The sequence below is a fragment of the Pristis pectinata genome, chromosome 3 (assembly GCF_009764475.1).
Source record: "Pristis pectinata isolate sPriPec2 chromosome 3, sPriPec2.1.pri, whole genome shotgun sequence".
Classification (NCBI taxonomy): domain Eukaryota; kingdom Metazoa; phylum Chordata; class Chondrichthyes; order Rhinopristiformes; family Pristidae; genus Pristis; species Pristis pectinata.
Genome location: NC_067407.1, coordinates 79,002,630 through 79,026,182, shown reverse-complemented (window position 1 = coordinate 79,026,182; position 23,553 = coordinate 79,002,630). Strand labels below are relative to the sequence as shown.

Below are 23,553 nucleotides of genomic sequence, written 5' to 3'. Positions count from 1 at the left end.
TGATCAATTCTCTGAGAATTCCCTGCCCTACCTTATTTTTAGTATAGACATGGGGTGCCACCTTCTGAAAGACCCTGGGAATTTCCTCTCCTGTGTCATTATTGATCACGTGCAGAACAGAGGCCGATAATGCAGTGTAAACCTTGGGGACCAGCAGCATATCCCCTGGCATATGAAACACCTCTCTGCAGATAAAACAAGATTCAGTCAGACAGCCAAAGCAAGTTGCATGAAGACAACATCAACAAAAGAGATTTTAACATTGGCAGTGGGTCCAAAAATTGTTGGGGTGGTGTTGAGGGTGTGATGGGTTACATTGAGAGGTTATGATAAAGAAGGATTATGTGGGGTATGTTCGCAGGAAGAAAGACTGTACAAATTACTTCATTGGACAATTAAGTGGTTCAGATTTTGTGGTTAGCAAATATGTAAATAAAAATCTGAAATTCATCAGTTGCGATATAGCCAAGCGATGCTGACTGTAATTCTGAACCAAAAAGAACCATTTGGCCATCAAACAAAAAAAGAACAATTAGCTAATTAGTACATTGGCAAATAGCTTTATGAAGTGTTCTACAAGTATGTCATCTCCATGGAGTGAGCTTCGCTATCAAGAATGAGCTAGTCCAGCGATTCCCCCAGCAGAATTAGCAAATGCTTTATGACACCGTGTATCACTTCAATACTGAACCACTACACTACGGACATTAATCCATATGCCTCAACCCTGGAAATTTCAGATGAGGCCAAGGAGGATTTCTACTAATTTGTAGAAATGATGGTCTGCATCCCATAGGAAAACAAACTGATCCTCATGGTGGCTCAGATTCAGATTAGTTTATTGTCATATACACTAGGGTACAATGAAATTCCTTGCTTGCGTGAAGTTCATAGAGTAAGCGGTGGAACCCTCAAATTAGGCTGCCCATGGAAATATGTCTCCATCTTACTTTTAATCCACAATGCATACAAGTCATGATCAGAACCAATGGGTTTACTATAGAACCAATCTCAATGAAGACCAGTGCCAGACGAGGCTATGTCAATATCCCAACGTTGCACCACACTTTCAACAATCTTCCCATGGGACTGGAGATAGAACGAATGGAAAACTACTGCAACTACACTCCAGAACCAAAGTCAATCAAGCCTCAGCAATCATATTACAGTATGCAGATGATGTTTGCAGTTACACATGCTCAGGGGTTGAGCTCAAAGACACCATCAACTCGTTTACCAAAGCGTGCAAAAGGATGGGCCTTGCACTTAACACCTGCAAGACCAGGGTTCTCGTGGCACCATACTGCCCTCCAACAATAAACGTTCATGACAAGACCTTGGAAAATGTGGACTACTTCACAGATCTTGGGAGCTACCTCTCAGCGAAGGCAGATATCACTGATGAAATTCACCACCACCTTCAATGTGGCAGGAACAGCCTTTGTTTGATTGTGGAAAAGGATATTTGATGATCGGGAATTCAGACTTGGCACAAAATTCATGGTCAACTGGCCCTCCTATGTGCTTCTGAGATCTGGACTACCTACAGCAGGCACCTCAAGGCCCTGGAAAATTACGACTAACACTGTTTGCAAAATTCTTCCAAATTCACAGGCATGATAAGCAAATCCACATCACCAACCTCCTACAGACTAACATCCCCAGCAATGAGTCTCTGGTTACACTCACTCAGCTATGTTGGTCAGGCCCAACATTAGATTCCCAAAACAAACATTCTATTTCGAGCTCTGTTGTGGGAAGATATTACCAGGTGGATAAAGAAAAAGATTCAAAGATTCAAAGATTCAAGATACAAACTCCCTGGGAGAAGTGCAACATTCCCACTGACTCCTGGGAACCTCTGGCCCATGACGGCTCAAAGTGGAGGAGGAAGATATGGGGAATGGTATTGAGAATGTTGAATTCAGGCATCGTGAGCACGCAGGAGGCCTGCATAAGTGGCTGACGGCTAATTTAAGTTTATGTTAACTTATGTTTGTCATGTTTGTAATGTACTGTGATGCTGCTGCAAAAGGCTGTTTTGCATGTCTTTTTTACCCTTAGATGTCGATGTCAACCATAAACTTGAACTTGAGTGCACCACCTCAATAGCTACCCACTTTCCTACCATATTGGCCACTTCCTGCCCAATCTGTGGAAGAGTCTGCAGTTCCCATATTGCCCTCATTAGCCACCTCAGAACCCACAAAACTGGAGTGGAAGCCTAGGAAGAGGAACAATAATGAAAACCTCAAGTAAGTTGCTGACAAACAGAGTTTCAGTTCATACCTGAATAACACAAACCAGAAGTGGGGAGGCTGGTCACTGTAAGAGGTTGTGTAGTCAGCAAATACTGTCCTGTTCAATTCATCTTCATAAAAAGGATACAATTTTGCCAGTTTTGGATTATTATTGAACAGATACCTTGAAGTATAAAAAAAAATTGAATAAGTGCATGTGAAACAGCCCTACATTTGCACCTAATTGACGACATTAAATCTGGCTAAGGTCCTTAATCTTTCTCAGCAATCTCACAACTCTTTGGGATAAGCTTTTCCCTAATGCCTCTGGCAATGATTTAACTCTGGCTAAGGGGGGAGTTGGGTACCAAAACTCCAGAATCTATCACTCCTACAGCAGCACACTTGAGCTTGGGAATTGATGTACTCTGAACAAGTCTTTGTTCTCATTAGCTATCAGAGAAAAATATACATCCAGGAAGACCAAGATGAGTGCAGGGGAAAGTTAGGGTGGATCGATAGTTTCACATCAATGTTGTGTAATTATGTCTTGCTTCAGTACATTTAATTCAGATTCCATCACTGAAAGCAATGCTATCATATCTAGACAAGCTTAACTCATTCTTAATCTTACTCTTAAGCAGTTGGGCCTCCTCTTTGATTTAGTCAATTGGAGGATGACTTTCTTGGTTATTTTGGAACAAAGTAGACATAAATAATGAGCATGATAAACTTTACTGCTTCTTTTGAGATACACTACTGATGTGTGACGAAAGGAAATTGCCATCTGGGAAATGCAAGTCTTATGTACTTGGATACCAAAGCTCCAAAATTCCAAGTCCAACAGTCTATCATTGAAAGTGGAGTAGTGCAAGGCTTTCTGAGGGAGCAGCTGCAGCAGCAATGCATGGAATCATAGAAACGTACAGCACAGAAACAGGCCCTTTCAGCCCACCTCTTCCATGCTGACCAAGATGGCTATCTATGCTAACCCCATTTCCCTGCATTAGGCCCGCACCCCTCTACATTGCTCCTATCCAAATACCCGCCCAAATGTCTTTTAATCATTGTAATTGCATATGCCGACACCACCTCCACTGGCAGTTCATTCCAGATGTTCTCCACCATGTGTGTGAAAAACCCCTCATATCTCCTTTAAATTTCTCCGCTCCCACTTTAAACTTGTGCCCTCTTGTTCTAGATGTCACTGCCCTGGGAAAATTACGATGAGATGGACTCTGACCTCACGATCTACCTTGTTGTGACCTTGCACCTTATTGCACTGCACTTGCTCTGTAGCTGTGACACTTTACTCTGTACTGTTATTGTTTTTTAGCTGTACTACCTCAATGCACTCTGTACTAACCCAATGTAACTGCAGTGTGTAATGAATTGATCTGTATGATCAGTATGCAAGACAAGTTCTTCACTGTACCTTGGTACAAGTTATAATAATAAACCAATACCAATACCAAAAAGATTCTGACTAACTATCCCATCTATTCCCCTTATAATCTTATAAACCTCTATAAGGTCACCCCTCAGCCTCCTATGTCTCAATAAGAATAAACCTAACTTATCCAATCTTCTTATAACTAAAGCCCTCCATTCCAGGCAATATCCTGGTGAATCTCTTCTGCACTCTCTCTATTGCTACCACATCTTTCCTGTATTGTGGTATTATGGTCTAACCCACTTAAAGTGGGTCTATTCCTAAAACATCAAGATGAATTCATGGCTCCAAAGAACTAGGGAAGAAGGGATCCTTAAACTCTGGATCACTGCTGGAATAGTGAGAGAGGAAGTGGTAAAGGATCTTCCAATGCAGCAGTTATGATCTTATGGAAAGAGGAAGCATAGATAGTTTATTGATAATTCTTTAGTTCCCAGGAAGAACGAAGAGCAGACATCAGTCTAGTAACTCAGTAGTGGCAGCCATCTAAGATACTGTGATTCCATTCAGAGGTGAGAAGCAAACAAGATGTGGATGTACTGATATTTACAATGTGTCTGTGCAGAATAAATACTAACAATAAAATATCTTGTACATTCTTTGAGAAAACATGACAAAAAAGTTCAGTAAAGCATCAATAGACAGCATGAAAATCATATCTTTTCTTTCAGCAAGAAAAAAAGGCAGGGAAAGAGGGATGGAAGGTCTGAGCACAGCCTGGTGAAATGCAGCTGCAGGAGATTTGTAGAGCAGTGTTCTAGACCCAACTATCTGCAGTTCCTTCCTTCCAGTGGAGGATGTTTGCTGGTGATTCAACTCCATTTGTAACTCCTCAGGCATTCCATGCCTCCATACAGCACGACCTTGTCAACTTTCAGGCTTGAACAGATGTGGATTTGATATTTGTGAAACACAATGATCATTTCTAACTAGGGATGGTACCTAGCCACCAATCCTTTTCATTCATTAGAATTACCATCACAAAGTCTCCATCAACATCCTGATGGGGTGGGAAGGTGAGGTGGTGGGTGGTGGTCACCACTGACTTGTAACTCAACTGGAACAGCTATGTAAATACTTTTGCCACAAGGGGCATCAGAGGCTGGGCATCCTGCAGTGAGTGACTCATCTTATGACTCCTCTTAGTCTTTCCAGTAAGGCATATTAGGAGATTGATAGATCATTGATGTAGATGAGGTCAGCCTCAAAAATCCTCAACAAGCTGAACACTATTCAGGACAAAGCAGCTTGCTTCATCAGAATTCCCCTCTGCATATCTGAAAATTTGTCCTCTCCAAAACTAGTGCAAAACATTTACTACTACAACATGTCAAGGTTTCTTCAACAGCACCTCTTAAGCCAAAAACAAAATGCTAACACCTGGAAGTTCAAACGCGTGGGAGCACTATCACCTGTAGATCACAACACGACCACATCACTGGGCCCCTGGGGAATGTTGTTGAACAGAGAGACCATGGGGTAGAAGTACATTGTTCCCTGAAAGGGGCAACACAGGTAGACAGGGTGGTAAAGAAGGCATTTGGCATTATGAGAGGCTTAGATAGGGTAGATATCCAGAATCTGTTTCCCATGGTAGTTGTATCTAAAGCTAAAGGGCATAGGTTTAAGGTGAGAGAGGGGAGGTTTAAAGAGGATCTGAAGGGTATGCTATTCACACAAAGAGCAGTTGGTATCTGGAATGAGCTGCCAGAGGTAGTGGAGGCAGGAACAGTAACAACATTTGTGAGGCATCTGGGCAGGTACTTGAATGAGCAGGGCATAGAGGGATAAGGAATTAATGCAGGTGAGTGAGATTAGTATAGATATAGATAATGGTCAGCATAGACATGGTGGGCTGAAGGGCATGTTTCCGGAAAATTGATAAATTGGTTTATTATCGTCACATGTATAGAGGTACAGTGAAAATCTTTGTTTTTCATGCAATCCCTACAGATCATTTCATTACAATAGTGCATTGAGATAGTGCAAGGGAAAACAATAACCAAATGCAGTATAAAGTGTTACAGTTACAGTGCAGTGCAGGCAGACAATAAGGTGCAAGGTCATAATGAGGTAGATTGTGAGGTCAACAGTCCATCTTATTGTACTAGAGAACAGTTCCATTGTCTTATAACAGTAGGATAGAAGCTGTTCTTGAGCCTGGTGGTACGTGCCTTCAAGCATTTGTGGCTTCTGCCTGATAGGAGGGTGTAGAAGCTAGAATGTCCAGGGTGGGTGGGGTCTTTGATTAAATTGACTGCTTTACTGAGGCAGCAAGAAGTATAGACAGAGTCCATGGAGGGGAGGCAGGTTTCTGTGATGTGCTGAGCTGTGTCCACAAGTCTCAGCAGTTTCTTGTGGTCTCAGGCAAAGCAGTTGCCATACCAAGCAAGCCCTGATGCATCTGGATAGAATGCTTTCTATGGTGCATCTATAAAAATTGGTGAGGGTCAAAGAGGATATGCCAAATTTCTTAAGCCTCCTGAAGAAGTAGAGGTGCCGTTGAGCTTTCTTGGCCGTGGCATCTACGTGGTTGGTCCAAGTCAGGGTATTGGTGATGTTCACTCCTAGGAATTTGACGCTTTCAACCATCTCGACCTCAGCACCATTGATATAAACAGGAAAGTGTGCACCATCCCTCTTCCTGAAGTCAATGACAAGCTCTTTTGTTTTGCTGACATTGAGGAAAAGGTTGTTCTATGCTGTACAACTCTATGACTCTATGAAGCCGTTAGTCAATCTGATTGGTTGCAGCCAGGAAATGAAAACAAACCCATGTGAATGAAGCTCTGCTATTAAATTAACCGGAGGGGAATTCTATTCCTGAGTTAATGTTGGGACCTTATTTTCAGGGTTTGTATTTTAATCACAGCTTCTCACTTCCACATCCTATTTCGTGAAACAACATGGCCTTTAATTAATGGAGGTAATACTTCAAATACATTACTTCAGACATACTACATGGTTGAAAATATTGATGAGCAATATTTTAAGTTTTATGAAACACTACAGCCTTGAAAAACTAAGCATGATTCAGTTATGTTCAGTGCATCATACCTAAGCAAATATAAGCCATTTTGCTCCGTGTTTGATTCTAGAAGAAGGCGAAGCTGATCCAGGATATCTTGGACATACTCATTTTCTTCTGTCCCTGTATTAACACAAGATATTTCAGGAGTCACTAATAAACTTTCTGATTGATCAACTAATTTCAAATTAGCTTCAATATAGAGAATTGTGAGGTTGTACTTTGGTTGGCAGAGTAAAAAAGGCACACACTACTTGAGCAATTAAAGTTAAATCGGGCAGAGGAGCAAAGGGAATTAGTGATACACAATTACAAATCATTAGAAGTAACACTACAGGAGAAGAAGGGACTGATACCAGCATGAACCATTTGGGATGAATGGCCTGGATAGTGTGTAATACTAGGTATGGAATGCTATTAAAAAAACAAACCAAACACTGGGGTTCATTTCTAAAGAGGCAGAAATGAAAATCAAACAAGTTATGCGAAACATGCATTTAATCTAAGGCCATATTTGGAGTATCATTTACTGTTCTGATCTCTGTATTATGAAGAGAATTTAGAGGCATTAGAGAAAGTGCCATAAAGATCACAAAGACAATTACAGAACAGAGACCATATAATTATCAGGACTTATGATTAGGTTGGGCTCAGCTGGTAGCATTTTAACCTCTGATTAGGAAGATATGGGTTCAAGTTCAGCGAATACTAAAACCTATGCTTACACCTCAGTGCCATACTGAGACATTGCTGCACTAGCATAAGAAATAGAGACAAGCTCCAATCTGCTCAGCCATTCAATAAATAGAGGCATAGGTACAAGAGCAAGGAAGTTATGAAGATTTTTTTTACAAAAATTGGGATCCTGTATGCTTTTTTATTAAAACAACATTCTCAACCTGCCCTTCACTTCCAATTACTCATCACATATACCCCCAGATCATCTCTGTCCCTGTACCCTTTTAGAATTGAGCACTCTAGTATTATGTTGCCTCACCTCATTCTTCCTATATGTAAAACTTTGCATTTTTCAGCATTAAATTTCATAGAATTTGGTATAGAATCACATAATCATTACAGCATGGAAGGAGGCCATTTACTAGCTCAACATAACTGCAATCCAGTTCCAGTCCCCAGTGCTCACCCATAGCCCTGTAAATTCTTTCCCTTTAGACAGTTATCCTGCTGCTTTCTGAACATTACAATTGAATCTGCTCCACTACTGCTCCACTGCATTCCAGACCATAACCACTCCGTGTGGAAAAAAAGTCTTCATGTCATTTGTTCATTCAATTAGCCTGCCTGGATCCTCTTGGAAGTCAATTAATATCTTCCTCAGCGTTTAGGATGCTTCCAACTTTTGTGTCATCTGCAGATTTGGAAGATGTGACCTGTACAGCCAAGTCCAAGTTATTAATATGTATTAAGGAAAACAATGGTCTTAGTATTGATCAAGGGGAACACCACTGTACTGTATGTTTCACTCCATCTTGAAAAACAGCCATTCACTGCTGCTTTGTTTTGCATCATTTAGCCAATTTCCTTTTTTTATTTGCTATCACTGCCACTGTTATTCCATGGATTTTCAATCTTGATGACTAGAGTCTTTTGCAACACTTTATTGAACACCTATTGAAGCCCATATACACCATATTTCCCTCATCAATCCTCTCAGTTACCTCATGTAGTTCGGTACATTTTTACCTTTAACAAACTCATGCTGGGTCTCTGTATTCAATTCACACATACAAATGAATGGTAATTCTGTCTCTGATCATTATTTCTAAAAGTTTCCCCACCCCCCAAGGTTAAACTGACTGACTTGTAGTTGCTGTGTTTATACTTACATTCTTTTCTGAATGAGGGAGTCACATTTACAGTTCTCCAGTCCTCAGGCACTACAGACTTTGTAAGATTGTGGTTAATCATAGAACATAGAACAGTACAGCACAATACAGGCCCTTCAGCCCATAATGTTGTGCTGACCTTTAAACCTTGCCTAAGACTATCTGACCCTGTCCCCCTGCATATCCCTCTATTTTAAATTCCTCCATCTGCTTTTCTAGCAATCTCTTGAATTTGACCAACGTACCTGCCTCCACCACCGCCCCAGGCAGCGCATTCCATGCCCCAACCACTCTCTGGGTAAAAAACCTCCCTCTGATATTTCTGAACTTCCCACCCATTACTTTAAAGCCATGGCCTCTTATATTGAGCATTGGTGCCCTGGGAAAGAGGCACTGGCTGTCTACTCTATTTATTCCTCTTAATATTTTGTATACCTCTATCATGTCTCCTCTCATCCTCCTTCTCTCTGAAGAGTAAAGCCCTAGCTCCCTTAATCTCTCCTCATAATGCATACTCTCTAAACCAGGCAGCATCCTGGTAAATCTCCTCTGCAGCCTTTCCAATGCTTCCACGTCCTTCCTATAATGAGGCAACCAGAACTGGATACAGTACTCTTAAGTGTGGTCTAACCAGAGTTTTGTAGAGCTGCATCATTACCTCGCGGCTCTTAAACTCGATCCCATGACTTATGAATGCTAACATCCCATAAGTTTTCTTAACTACCCTATCCTCCTGTGAGGCAACTTTCAGGGATCTGTGGATATGAACCCCAAGATCCCTCTGCTCCTCCACACTACCCAGAATCCTGCCATTAACTTTGTACTCTGCCTTGGAGTTTGTCCTTCCAAAGTGTACCACTCACAATTCTCCACATTGAACCCCATCTGCCACTTCTCAGACCAGCTCTGCATCCTATCAATGTCTCTCTGCAATCTCGACAGCCCTCCACACTATCCACAACACCACCAACCTTTGCGTCATCTGCAAACTTGCCAACCCACCCTTCTACCCCCTCATCCAAGTCATTAATAAAAATCACAAAAAGCAGAGGTCCCAGAACCGATCCTTGTGGGACACCGCTAGTCACAGCCCTCCAATCTGAATGTACTCCCTCCACCACAACCCTCTGCTTTCTACAGGCAAGCCAATTCTGAATCCACACAGCCAAGCTTCCCTGGATCCCATGCCCTCTGACCTTCTGAGGAAGCCTACCATGTGGAACCTCAATTTTCATCCTTACTTCTCTTACCAACTTAGGATATATCATAGTTGGACTGGGTATTTTATCCACCTTTCAAGTATCTTCTTCTTATTGATTTTTAGTGCATCCAGTACATTGTCTTATATTGAAGATTAATCACATATAAGACAGAGAGTCGGAACAAACACTTTTTTTCCAAGCTGGAAGGATGTAATTAGTTGAGAGCCTCAAGGATTTGTTCTTGACCTGCATCCATTTACAAGTTATATTAATGACCTAGAGGAGGAGGCAGAGTGTAAGGTACTCACACTAGCCAATACCAGAAACTTTAACGATATGCCTTTAGAGAGCATATTGTGGGAGGGATTTTAGGACTCTGCCACAGGCTAGAGATAGGTTGAGTAATTGGGTGAAAAGCTGGCAATTGGAATTTCATGTGAAAAAGTTTGAGGTTATGCATTTTGGTAAGTAGAGTCTAAAGGCAGACTATTACTTAAATGGAAAAAGACTAGATGAGTGAAGTACAGAAGGATTTAAGTGTTCTTGTACAGGAATCACAAAAAGTTAGCAGATAGGTGCAGCAATTGGTAAGGAAGGTATATGGCTTACTGGCCTTTATTGTTAGGAGGGTTGGAACTTAGAACTAGGGAAATGTTGTTACAATTGTGCAGGGTACTGTTGAGGCCACACCTGGAGTACCATGCACAATTTTTGGTCCACATTTAAGAAAGTATATACTTGGGAGGCAGACCAGAAGATATTCACAAGGATAATTCCAGGGAAGAGACAGTTACCCTATCAGGAGCGGCTGAAGGAATTAGCTCTATATTCTTTGTAGTTCAGAATAATGAGGGGTGATCTTATTAAAAATTATAAGATCCTTACGGTCAAGACAGGGGAGATAACAAAATGTTTTCACTGGTGGGAGAATCTTATATGAGGGGATATGGTTACAAGATCAGGTCATTTAAAACTGAGGTATTCGGGAACTTCTTCTCGCAGAGGGTAGTAAACCTCTGGAATTCTCTAGCTCTGAGGATTGTGGAGGCTGTATAAACTTTTCAAAGATCAAGGAATTGAGGGCTGTAGGGAAATAGCACAGATGAGGAGACGAGGCCTGGAGCAGATCATACTGAATGATGAAGCAGAGTCGAGTGACCTCGTCCTGATCTTGTTTTCTAACGTTACATTCTTGTGTCCTTAAGGTTGATGGTTGACATTTAATGCACCATTACAAATAAGGATGGGCAATAAATACTGCTCACGTTCCCAGAGGAAAGTTTTTTGAACTTCAGATGCTAGCTTCAAGAATCTAATTGACCTGAAGTTGCTGCACACTGAGACAAGTGGAAGTACACTTTGCCTGTTCTATAAGTGAATATCCAAAAATCTGCAGATGTCAGAAATCTAAAACAAAAACAGAAAATGCTGAAATTTCTCAGCAGATTAGGCTACATGCTTTTGACTATTTAGTAGCACCTTGGGTCCTATAGACCCACAGATGCAGCCTGAATTGCCTGTTCTATACTCATGCAATGGCAAGAGATATGGGTAGAGACCTTCAGGCCATGTCAGCTGGATGAATCCCATATTACACGATGGAAATAAAATCAACTTAATGTTTTCCACAAAATGATATATTGCACAAAGATACTCAGCCTCTGAAGCAACACCTAAATTTATCCATTACTCAGTTTCTTACCTACTTTTCTTGCCCTAAAGATGAATTGAATACTCTTACTTCTCCACCAAGCTTGCAGTTTAATAACAGCTCTTTCTTCTTCTTTAGTTGGGATCCTATTCCGCCACTGTTCAGGCACTTCAAAAACAGTATTATTAAAAACATTAAGGGTAGCATGAAGTTAATGGTACATTACAGTTCCATTCAATAAACAGAACATAACAAAATGGCTACTTTATTTTTAAAAATCTTCACAGCTGTCATAATCAAATTTCACTCTCTCTTGTAACTGTATCATCAGATCCAGTACACAGCTTTGACAAATGAAGTAATTCTGAAAACCTGTGGACCTTCAGGGACAAAGATCCATAATGCTCACATCAGGAGTTTGCAGCCAAGTTAATGTAAGATTTCTATATCGGTGGAAGGAGGATGTGTGGGAGATGTGCACAAGAATCCCAGACCTTCCTTATCAAAGGAGATAAAATAAGTCTGCACCATTAGTGCAAAAACGACGGCACAGCTGAATAACCTTTCTATTTGATCTTTGCCTATGAAGCTCAATATTAAATAGGCTGCAATTTGTTTGAAGCCTGCTTTGCGACAATGGCATTGAATAATGACAATGGCATTGACTGCTAGAAAATATTAGCAATGTTAAGTTGGAGCTGTACCTAGATGAATCCTGGCAGAAAAGTTCGATGCATCCATGACCTTGACAGTCACCAAGATTGAATACAGTCCTCCCCCAACAACTCCATCATCCAACTGTATGGGATCATACTCTATTTGTTCCACTCCCACTCCCACTCCCAGATTCTGATCTCTGATGTCCCGATAGGGATCTATTCTTGGCACCTTTCTCTCATCCACATGCTGCTCCTTGGTTGTATAATTGAAAAAATCAGCACCAGTCTCTACATGGACACCAATGACACCCAAGTCTATATCATCAACACTTTTTTGGACCCTTTTATTGTTTCTAAATTATCAGACTGCTGTTTGACATCAGCATTGGATAAACAGAAATTCCTTTTTACTCAAGATAACAGGCTTGCATTTATATTGCCTTTTTGGGATACCAAAATCTATAAAAGTACATTAAAGTTTTCTGAAGTCTTGCAAGTCCCTGTGTATAGCAAATCTTTTTAAATTCACTGTCTCTTTCTAGCACACTCAGTACCAGAGCAAATGGCAATCTGAGCCACAGAATTTCTTCAAAACTAATGTGCACTTGAGCCCTATGCTTTGAAATTAAGATAAAATTTGCATGAACATTGGAAGATCTTTTTGGACGGGTGACACAGACTTTTGACCAGTGAAAGCAAGCATACAGGTTGCACGGAAGTGGAAAAGAATCAATTTCACTGTTTCTCCAGTGATATCATCATGACGTAGTCATTTCAGACCATGATAACATACATAGAGCATAACGTGTAAGACTACTTTAATGAGGAATCCCACCTCAATTACATGATAAAAAGTTTTCCTGTAACTTTACATTTTTTTAATGAAAACACCCAATGCCCATGTGTTTAAAGGTTTGTACCTTCCAGCAAATGGTTCCCTGAAGGGAATTTGGGATATCTTTGGCTGCTACAACCAAAGTTAGTAAAGGGAGTGTGAATTTTTTCTATGAGATATTTGGAGAAAAAGAATGATATGGGAGGAGGCTTCCTCTACATTAGAGGAAGATTGCCAATATGTGCACTTGTCTGTGCAACTGACTCTTCAGACTAATGAACACCCATCTGGGAACATAGCAGGGCAAGTCCAGTTGCAAAATTATCAAAATCTTTTATGGAAGAACTTCAAACATGATGCTTCATGCTGAAATTCTCATGAGAAGTGTAGTTTATAAAGGATCATTGATTATATTATGGTGAGCATTTTAGTATCAGTACAATGTACTGTCCCGTACAGTATCAGTACAATCAGTACCATTATTGGAATTAGGAACTGCAGTACATAATAGCTAAGCAGTTGAAATAAACAAAGTGCAATTCAATTACGAGCATCTCCTGCTGAGAAAAATGTCAAAATAGTCTCAAAATTTGAATTGAATGTAGGTACTTCAGAAAGTTGGACACTTATCAGTTTTTCACTGTTCCAATGACTCTGTGTACTTAAACAGAGCACCAAAAGTAGATTTTCTCAACGTGCATCAGTGGGGATTTGAAAGCCACAACCTCTCCATCAGCAGAGGTCACATGTCAACCTCTACTTGTTTACTCACCTGCATGAGGCTTCTTTTTCCTCAGCGTTTCCTTTGGCAAAAGATCAAGCAAGAGTGCTCTAAAAGCAATTTCCTCCTCGGGGCTGAGAGGAGCATGCAAAGCATGCTGCAGGGTGACGTAAAAGGCATCATTGAAGGCCTACCAGATAAATAGCAATTTTACAATGAGAACAGACATTAAAATAGATAACTTTACTCAAAACTGAACTGTGTAATGTCAATTCATCAACATCTTGCTTGATGTCTTAATATTGACTAGGATATGATAAATAATTAAAAAGGTTATTACAAAGTAACCTTTTCAATAACTCTTTTTCAGAAGGGGCCTCTGTCACCAGAGGATGGAAATTATATTACAGATGAATGCTCTGGTTAGACTAGACTTGGAATACCACGTTTGGGTCTGGGCACTGCTCTCACTAGAAGGATAACCCACTCTAACAAATTTACCAAAGTGATACCAAAATGGGATTAAATTGAGAGGCTAGGTTGATTAGACAAGGCATGCATTACCTTGAGTATAGAAGATCTAGGGTCATTAACAGGCATTTTAAGTGGTTAAAACAAAACTGGCCTAGAAATTCAGTCATGTAGCGATTTTCTTTTTATCACATCAACGAAAATCAGCTACTTTGGGAATGGAATACAACTGCAACTATTTCTGGGTTGCATGATACCACTTCGGAAATACGACTGTCCAGATTCCGATTAACTTATTGTCACATACACCAACGTGCAATAAAATTCCTTTTCTGCGTGAAGCTCACAGAGTAAACAGTATACATGGTAATAATAAATACAACAATAAATGCAGCAATGAGTGCAAAACAACAAAATGGTGCAAGGTAGTAGTGCAGTCTGAAGTAGTGCAAAAAGAAATGCTAAAGTTTCAGTAATGGAATAATGGACAGAGGTAGAATTAAGAGTCTGAGAATGTGGCAGCACCACTGGGAAGGGGATGTGAAAGAGGTGACTGGTTCAGAAATCTGATAACGGTGGGGAAGAAGCTGTTCTTGAGTCTGGTCATCTAGGCTTTCAAGCTCCTGTATCTCTCCCCAGAAGGTAGAAGAGAGAAAAGGAAATGGCCAAAGTGGCAGGCATCCGTGAAAATACTATTAGTCTTCCTGAGGGAACGCACCAGGAAGATGGACTGGATGGAAGTAAGTGGCAAGATTGTGATGAACTGGGTATTGCTGGTCATGAATTTTGCATGTGCCAATTAGGTGATTTCTTTGTCAGAGATGTGTGGAATGAATTCATTCCAGTGAAACACATTACCTGGAAAATTAGATTGTGTTCTTCAAAGGTCATTGGGAACTCCTGGAACAACCAGGTTTTAATAGTGCTACTGTCCCTCGAGCAATGGAGTTTAAAGGGTGGGGGGTCCTAAACAGGTCCCACCCCAGTGCTGGGTACTGGACTCAAGTCCCTTTTAATTTATTTAACACTGCCCAGTATAACAACCCTCACTCCACCAATTATGACACCCACCATCTGATCACCTAATGATCCCTTTCCCACTGTCAACCACCCTGAACAGGCCCTGATCCATCAACCCCAGCCTGATCAACCACTCCAAAATAGGCTCTGATCAGTCTTTCAAAACCCTGGCCAAGGCTCCATTTGGATTACTGACCCCTAACTCTTTGTGCTTCAGACATCGCTCACTTTTGCTGCAGTAGCATATGACCAAACCAGCCTTTAGTGCACCATAATGGGCAATTACAAATTGTGATATGTACAGAGATGTCCCCCTGATGTTTGTCACAGGGAAAGTCATCACCAGGATCCTCCTCATCTACCTCTTCCCATGGCCGGTGTGCTGCTTACCAAATCACAATGTGGATTCCATCCATCTGGAGACACAATGGACATGATCTTCACTAGGGCCACCAACTCCAAGAGAAATGCAGGAAGCAGCATCAACCAATATACATGGCTTTTCTCAACCTCAGTAAAGCTTTTGACTCACTCATTTGAGTGGGACTGCAGACCATGCTTCCCAAATCTCGAGAAATTAGTCTTCATCTTTTATCAGCTTCAACAAGTGATCTCTACTAATCCCACCAACATTTTTCTCAATCTTTCTTACCTCAACTCCAACAAGATTCCTGCTGGAGTGGAGTTACTCTACATGACAAATGGGAGACTGGTCAACCTATGTCACCACCACTCCAGAAACAGGGTCACCCCAACTTCAGTCATTGAGCAATATGCAGGTGATGATAGTGTTTGTGTTCATTCGAAGGCTGAGCTCCAAGTCATTGCCTACTTGTTTACTGAAACATATGAGAGGTTGAGCCTTATCCCTAATATCAGCAAAACAAAGGTCATCGACCAACCTGAGCCCGCACCCATACAACAAGGCTCTCCAACACAGAGGTCCACAACCAGACACAGAAACCATCGACAGCTTCCCAAGTCTAAGGAGCCAACTTTCAATGAAGGCATGAAATTCACCACCTTCTTCAGGGCACAACACAGTCTTTGGCATTCTGAGGAAAACAGTGTGTGAAGATCAAGACCCCCAAACCAAGCACAATGCTCATTGTTTACCAGGATGGAGTGATCCTCACCTCCTGCATGCTTCTGAGACATGTACCACCTATAGCAGAGAGCTCAAAACATTGGAGAGTTACCATGAACGCTGTCTCCACAATATCCTCCAAGTCCATTAGCAGGATAAGTAAACATGTCACATTTCTCTTTCAGGCCAACAAATTCACAATCAAGACCTAGTTACACCCAGTCCATTCCCATGGGCAGACCAGGTAACTCACTTATTTGACACCAGACTTCAGTCTATACCAAGGCCTATCATAACAAGAGATTACTAGGTGGACAGATGAAAAGATTCAAGAATGCTCTCAAAGCCATCTTGAACAAGAGTAACACCTCACCAATTCATGGGAATGCCTCACACCTGACTGGCCAAATGGAGAAGGAACATTCAGGATGGTATTGAGAATCTTGTCCATTTACTGGGAGCAGACAGAAGCCCAGTGTAAATGGCAGGAGTGCATCCTATGAACTTGCTCCATCAAGAACCTCCTGCTCCATCTGTGATGGAGTTTGCAGTTCCCACATTGGCCTCATCAGCCACCTAGGAGCCCTTAGAACTGCAGCAGCAGCAAGAAATCCCCAATCAAAGGGATCACATAAAAGGAGGATAACATCTTCCCTCAACATGCTAAGCCATCAATTCCTCTGGAGGGGTGTTCTGAAGAAAGCATAACTTTAAAATTAGCATTATTCAATTTTTACAAAAGTTAGCCATTCTCTGAAACTTGTTCTCCCCAATGAACTGTCAAGGCCAAGTCAAATGAAAACCAAAAAAACAATTCTTGAGCAAGGCCGTTAAGAGATATGGAACAATAGCAAGCAAATGGAGCTGATGTACATATTACCGATGATCTAACTGAATGACAGACTTGAGGAGCTGTGTGGCTGACTTCTGATTTTAGACTTCTGATTTTATGCTTTGTTTTTGAATGTTCAAGGATCAAGTGAAATGGGGTTAGTCTAGGAAAGTGGCACTGAGTTAGAAGATCAGTCATGATCCTATTGAATAGTGGACCGGAAACAAGGGGACGAATGCCTTAGTCACGATGCTATTTATTATGTCTTAATGTCCTTATGTCCAAGGCATATTACAATAACAAGAACAGATACAATGATAGGTGGAGATTTCAGAGAGTTAACCAGAATTATGGATTGATAAACTAGATTTTAGTGAAAGTGAGAAGAAAACTTGAAATGTGGAAAGGGTCTTGGAATTTCATTGGGATGGGCCCATCTGCATGAAACCTCAGACAAAGCTAAGCTGTGAGGAACCTACCCAGAAAGCCAGAATCAGATCAAAGGCTGGGCTCTGGAGCTGGAGGAGACTCCATCGGTACACTTTGTGAGATCATGGAATAATTGGGAAATGGACCCAAGGGTTCTGAATTTGTTGCATTGGGAATTGGTGGAGATTGGAGATAATAACTGAACTGGTTGTGGGTGGTGGGTCAGGTTTGGTATAGTGCCAAACTGAAGAGTTTTCAAAGTACTAGAAAAGTTATAGTGGAGGGGCATGGAAGGCTAGAGTGGAGTTAAATTATGAGGTAGCAGAAAGCATTTCAGGAGTAATGGTGGTGATCTTGGAATGGAGTGGGTAATATTGCAGAGTTGGAAGCATGTCATTCTGGGAGAACGTGATGGGTACTACAGTGGGCCATGCCGAGCGTGAAACAGATTTAGAAAAAAGTTTGAATGAAGGCAGTAGTGGGGGAAGGGAGATTTACAAAGTAACACTAGCATTGGAAACTCTATTAACAAGGCTAGAGAATATGAAGCAGTTTTCACTGCACCAGAGAAAGATAAGAGGGCATCATTTTCATAGTTTGAATAAAGAATTTTGATATATTGAAATGAGAAATAGCTTGCACAAATCTGTGAGGGCAGTTTTAAGGTCATGACCAAAGAACAAAGTTTAGGCCATGGAATGTTGGAAGCAGAATCCATATTGCTATTTTAAAAAAGACAGAAAATAAGTTATAATAAAAGGAAATTTTCTAAGGCTTTGGGAAATTAGAAACGAGTTAACCCATTTTATGTACATGGCACGAGCATGCCTGTTAACACACATCTCATTTGGATAAAAGAACAGCAAAGAGAGCTAAAAGCATTGATTTCCAGTGACATTAACTTGTAGAACACTTACAATAACCCAGTTAAATGAGCTGTAAAATTAAGCCCACAAGGTGACCAAATAAGGAAGAAAATAAATTACAAAGCAAGCAAAAGAAATCAACTAATGAGCATAATGGAGTCATAGAAGTGCTTGGTTTTTCCTTATGATCAACATTTTTTGGAGATTCTTATTAATACTCAATCAATTCACCTCAATTTGCTTGTCAGCCATTTTTCTATCTTGAAATTGGACAGGAAAATGAGAAAACTCCAGTTCCATTGAAGCTTTGCGAAATTCATGCTCATCACTAAAACTACTGAGCAATTTTTCTGTGGCTTTCATGATGATGACAGCTTGTTGAGTAAATCGCTGGCTCTCCTGTTGATTAACACAAATCAAGAGAGTTAAGTTTCTGCTGCAGTATTTCATATCTCATTGGTTTACGATATATTCTGTAACCAAAATACAGATTTATGAACTCCCTAGATACATTCACAGAGACCAATTTTAATTAGATTTAATATCGGGACACATCAAGCATAAAGGTTCAAGTACCAGGAATAAATATCAGCATCTCAAGAGTAGGATTTAATGTACTGGCTTAACTTGTGTATACAAATTCATGTCACATCCGTTTCACTTTGAACGGACAAAAAAATCATGTGTGATGTGTTGATCGCCACAAACAAATTTAAGTTATTAAATAATCCATTGATAGAAATTCTACACTACAGTAATGAATCCAAAGAAAAGTTTTAAATTCATTGGCATATGTATTGTAAGAGAATAGGAATAAAGTGTTTTTTGTTATTGGGCAGTATTCTGTCAAGTGAGATCCCACAGTATTTGAAAACTTTGAGTGATTTTCTGAGCAGAGTAACAACAGGAAGTCATGCCTACTGCCAGCACCAATTGGAACATGCGTAAATTACTTGTCCATTGAAATTAACAGTACTCATTGTTGTGGCATATTTGGAATATTTTCCCTTATTATATCAAAGGGCCAATCCAGCAAGGAGACACAATGTACCAGTCAAATCATAGGGTCTTTGGAAAACAATTGTGGTGAAGTGGCAGAACTCTGGCATCCAAGTCAAATGGTCACTTTAGGGTCATGAGCACAAATCTAGAATGTCACTTTAATGAAGCACTGAAGGTGTCATGTATTAGATGAGGTGATAAAATAAGGCCTCAAATGCCCTCTTAGGAGATTGCAAAATAGGTTTTAAAAAAGTGTTCTCCTGAAAACTGCAAAAACTTTGAACTTAATTTCCTGTTGTGTGGATGAGAAAAATTGGAAGCAATTCAGTGGTATTGAACAAATGTGGCAAAAGAAAGAGCTATAATGTCACAACATATGAATCTCCTGCCAAAGTCTGCTGAGACTGCATTATTTTAGGAAGAAATTTGCCCATGGAGAATGGATTTACTAAGATGACACCAAGAATGAGAGCTTTAGTTGTGACAAGTGACTGCTGAAAATGGGTTTCCATTTGTTAGAAGGGATAGAACTATGGGTAAATTTGTCAAGAGCCATATAAAGTTTGACGGTTCTGATGAGGTAAAAATCACTAAAAATTACTTCCATGGGTTAATAGCCAACAATTGGAGGATGCAATTTTAAGTTCATTCCCAGAGAATTAAGGAAAAGGATTGGAGATTCTAGGGATCTTTGCATAAGTGTTAGGATATAAATGGACACAATTAGAAAATGGAAGAACTCTACAACAGTACTTGGATGGGAGACCATCTCCATATACAGACTAAAGAAACAATTGATCCAATTAAATTAATGCCTCAAGCATCACAGTCATATTTGCACGTGTTAACTAATTAATCTCCAGAGACATGATAGGGTTGTTCTTGCCCTGACTTTCCACGTCACTATTCAGCAGATCCTCCCTTGCCATTTCCACCACTTCTATCATAAGCCAACCAGGAAACATATATAACCCTTCCTTCCCATTTACCTTCCTAAAGTAACTGATCCCTCAGTGACAGATTGGCCCCAACTCCTTATTTCTGTTAACACCCACAGCACCTTTCTGTGCCAGCAAAGAAGCTGCAATACCTTCCCTTTTCCTCCCCTTTTCCAGCATCATCAAGGTGAAGCAGTAAATTAATTGTACTTCTTTCAATGTGGTGTATAATGCAGCCTCCTCCTCACAGCAGTGACAAACACAGTCTGCAAGTGCAGTGCTCTCCATTATTACTCTCCACTTTCCCATTCTGACCTCCACGTTCTTGGAACAGTGCAGGAAACTGCACTGTTCCATTGAAGGTCAATGGAAGGCCAAAGACCAGGAACACTCACTCTTCTAGATACCATCAGTTTTCAAACTGAACACCAAGCCCATCTATTTCAAATCACAACCACAACCCCTTTTTATTTGTTTTGGTCATGTTTTTGCTATCCCCCATTTTCACTATTTTGCAACCTATTTTTAAATTTCACATCAAGTTACCATGTGTGCAGCCTCTGTCTGACCACAGTGTGAGAATTGAACAAACTCACCAAGACCTAGTAGCTTAATGTACATAATTACAATGGCTCCTCCGGACTGACTCGGAAAGTTTCTGCAAACAATGTTGTAACCCAGAGGGCAGACAACCACCTTACACTGCGTTAGCAGCCAAAAACCAATTTACTCTTTCACAAGCAACGTGACATATATTGCGACCCACTTTTGTTTGGTAATAATATCTGTTTTTCATCTAGATTCAACTGTCTTCAATGCTGTGGCAAATCTTCCTTTCTTTCTATCTCTGCACATGTTCCCTGCATCCATACTTCCTTAAAACCATGTTACATTTCTTATCTTTTTTCCAGTTGTGATGAAATTAGGTTTGCCGATATTATACTTCGAACATAAGGGACAGATTGTGGGCAGGGTTTGCAGTTGATGGGGCTCGTACTTGCCAAGGATTATTCTGCTTTGCTGGGAAAGATTCCACAATTCCTGGAAACATTTTTTTGGAAGATCATTCCAAGCATTGTTTCAATTAATTCAGAGGTTAGACACAAGTTGATAGTGCTGCAATGGATCTTAAAATCCTGGCCATTATTTCTGTTGTGTATCTTCAGGACAAATAGTAACTTGGAGTACGTCAGTTAGGTAGTAGCCCAGGAGTCAACCCTTGCAGGTTGGCTTCCTCAGGTTGAGAAAGCTATACAGGAAAATTGTTTCCTGTACTGATATTGTGTGGAGCAGTCCATTTCCTATTTAAATATTGGGGACCCAGTCCCATTTGGAACTGTTGGCAACCCTATTCATTTCCACATCCTTCCTCCCACCTTCCTTGCTCCTTCCACCCTCCCAGCCCCTTTGTGTTATCTACTACACCTCCCCTTCACCTCCCTTTCCCTCCATCCCTATCCTGTTCCCCTCCCTCACTCTACTGCCCTCTCAATCCCCTCTTTCATCATATCTCCCCATTCACTTTGCCTCCTTGTTCGTCCTTCTCTCTACCATGATCTCTCCCTTTTGTCCCTAATTTTTCTCTCCTCTATCCTCTTCATTTTCCTTCTTCCTTGCGTCGCTCCACATCCTTCCTCCTTCTTCCTCTCCACCCTCCCTCTTGCACCTCCTCACTTTTACTGTCCTTATCCCTCACACATCTCTTCTCCTTCCATCCTGAATTTTCTTCTCACTGCCTCCCTCAGCCTTTTTCCCTCCTCATCCTTCCTCCTTCCTCTCTGCCACTCCTGCTGCATGTCACTTCCCTTCTCTTCCTCCCCCAGTCTTCCCATTCCCTCCAACTCTTCCACTTCTTCCCTCCATCTCTGGATCTCAGCCTCTTCCCTCTCTCTCTCAACTTCCCCTTCTCTCTACCCCTTCTACTTTCCACCTCTCTAATTTCTTCTTCCTTCCCTCCCTCTTCTTTACTTTCCCCACCTACTTCTCTCCCGCACTTCCCTCCCTAACCCTCTCCATCCCTCTACCCCTTCTCTCTCCCTCGTCTTTGTTCCAGCCCTTTCTTGCTTCCTCTCCTTCCCTTTACCTCCTCTGAATTAACCACCATCCTGAAACGTCATTTTGTCAGTCCCTCTCTTTAAACTTTGAGGTCCTTGGCCAATAACACTGTGGGAGCACCTTCACCAAAGATTCAAGACGTTGGTTCACTTTTCCCTTCTCAAGCAATGGGCAATAAATGCTGCCCCTGCCAGCCATATCCATATTCCATAAATGGACAAACTTTAAAACAAAATTATTCCATGACTTTTTATGAGGTTCTCTTGTGTTGCACTTAGACGCTTAATTGTTGAAAAGTTACTGCTGAAGTTATATTCCTTCCTGAAAACTCCTCTGCTATTTTGTAAAGTACTCAATTACAGTCAGTGTCACTTTTATTTTTCTCAAATATTTTTTGCTATTTTTCTTTCCCTTCATGGTCTTATACAAAAATATATTAACACTAAAAAACAAGAAAAACTGCACTAAATAGCTTTTGAAAAATAAGTATAAAAATAATTCAAGAAAAAAGAATTCTCCCTATGGAGGCTCAGTGGAACACATTTCGAGAAATTCAACCTAATTTGCATGGCTTTTTCAGTGCTATGTGATAGAAAACTGATTTAACCCAAAACATCAGACTGTGATGAGACACTGATCCAAATGGGCACTGTTTAAGGTGTACTGGAAATTCCAGGCAATAACTTCTATTCACACCCACTCCAGCGTGAATGACTGTTATTCATAACAGAGCGCAGAGCTCAATTCTAACTTAAACAGATGGAAAATATTTGATTAGGTTTTCATATTGAAATGTGTTCTCTGGGTTTTCTGTAGGACTTCACATTGATCAACCAGGTGGTTTGGAAGATTTTGTAAAACATTGATTAGATAAGAGTAAATTTCCTACAAATAGGAGGCCTGTTCAGTTTGCCAACCCATTGATGTTCACTAATTAGTAAGTCACGAGTTTCATCCTGATGGGTTCTGGAGTTGTTTTTTTGTCCTACATACCTTGTCAAGATTTGGTACAACTAAATCTTCATCACCAAAGGTAAATGGCACAGTACCACTGAGGTTGATGTTGTATCCAAGAGGAGAAGTGGCAGTGAACCGTAACACATGGCGGCTGGAAGAGAAACACAATACAGCTATAGCAGAAGCATTAAGTGGCTTATCTGTCAAACATGGTAAATGCCACACTGTATACAGAGTGCCTTATTTCAGCAAAAGTGATA

The 23,553-nt window shown here is 40.7% G+C and overlaps 1 protein-coding gene across 1 annotated transcript in view; it reads right to left on the bottom strand.

Annotated features, from left to right (window-relative positions):
* Positions 1-23,553, bottom strand: part of adgb (androglobin) — a 166,317-nt gene that overhangs the window by 32,447 nt on the left and 110,317 nt on the right. The window contains exons 22-28 of the mRNA XM_052011225.1: positions 23,330-23,444; positions 18,573-18,740; positions 13,688-13,826; positions 11,473-11,589; positions 6,751-6,844; positions 2,290-2,424; positions 32-185 (exon numbers count right to left, since the gene is read on the bottom strand). Of these exons, the coding sequence (XP_051867185.1) occupies positions 32-185; positions 2,290-2,424; positions 6,751-6,844; positions 11,473-11,589; positions 13,688-13,826; positions 18,573-18,740; positions 23,330-23,444 (922 nt within the window). The remainder of the gene's footprint in view (positions 1-31; positions 186-2,289; positions 2,425-6,750; positions 6,845-11,472; positions 11,590-13,687; positions 13,827-18,572; positions 18,741-23,329; positions 23,445-23,553) is intronic.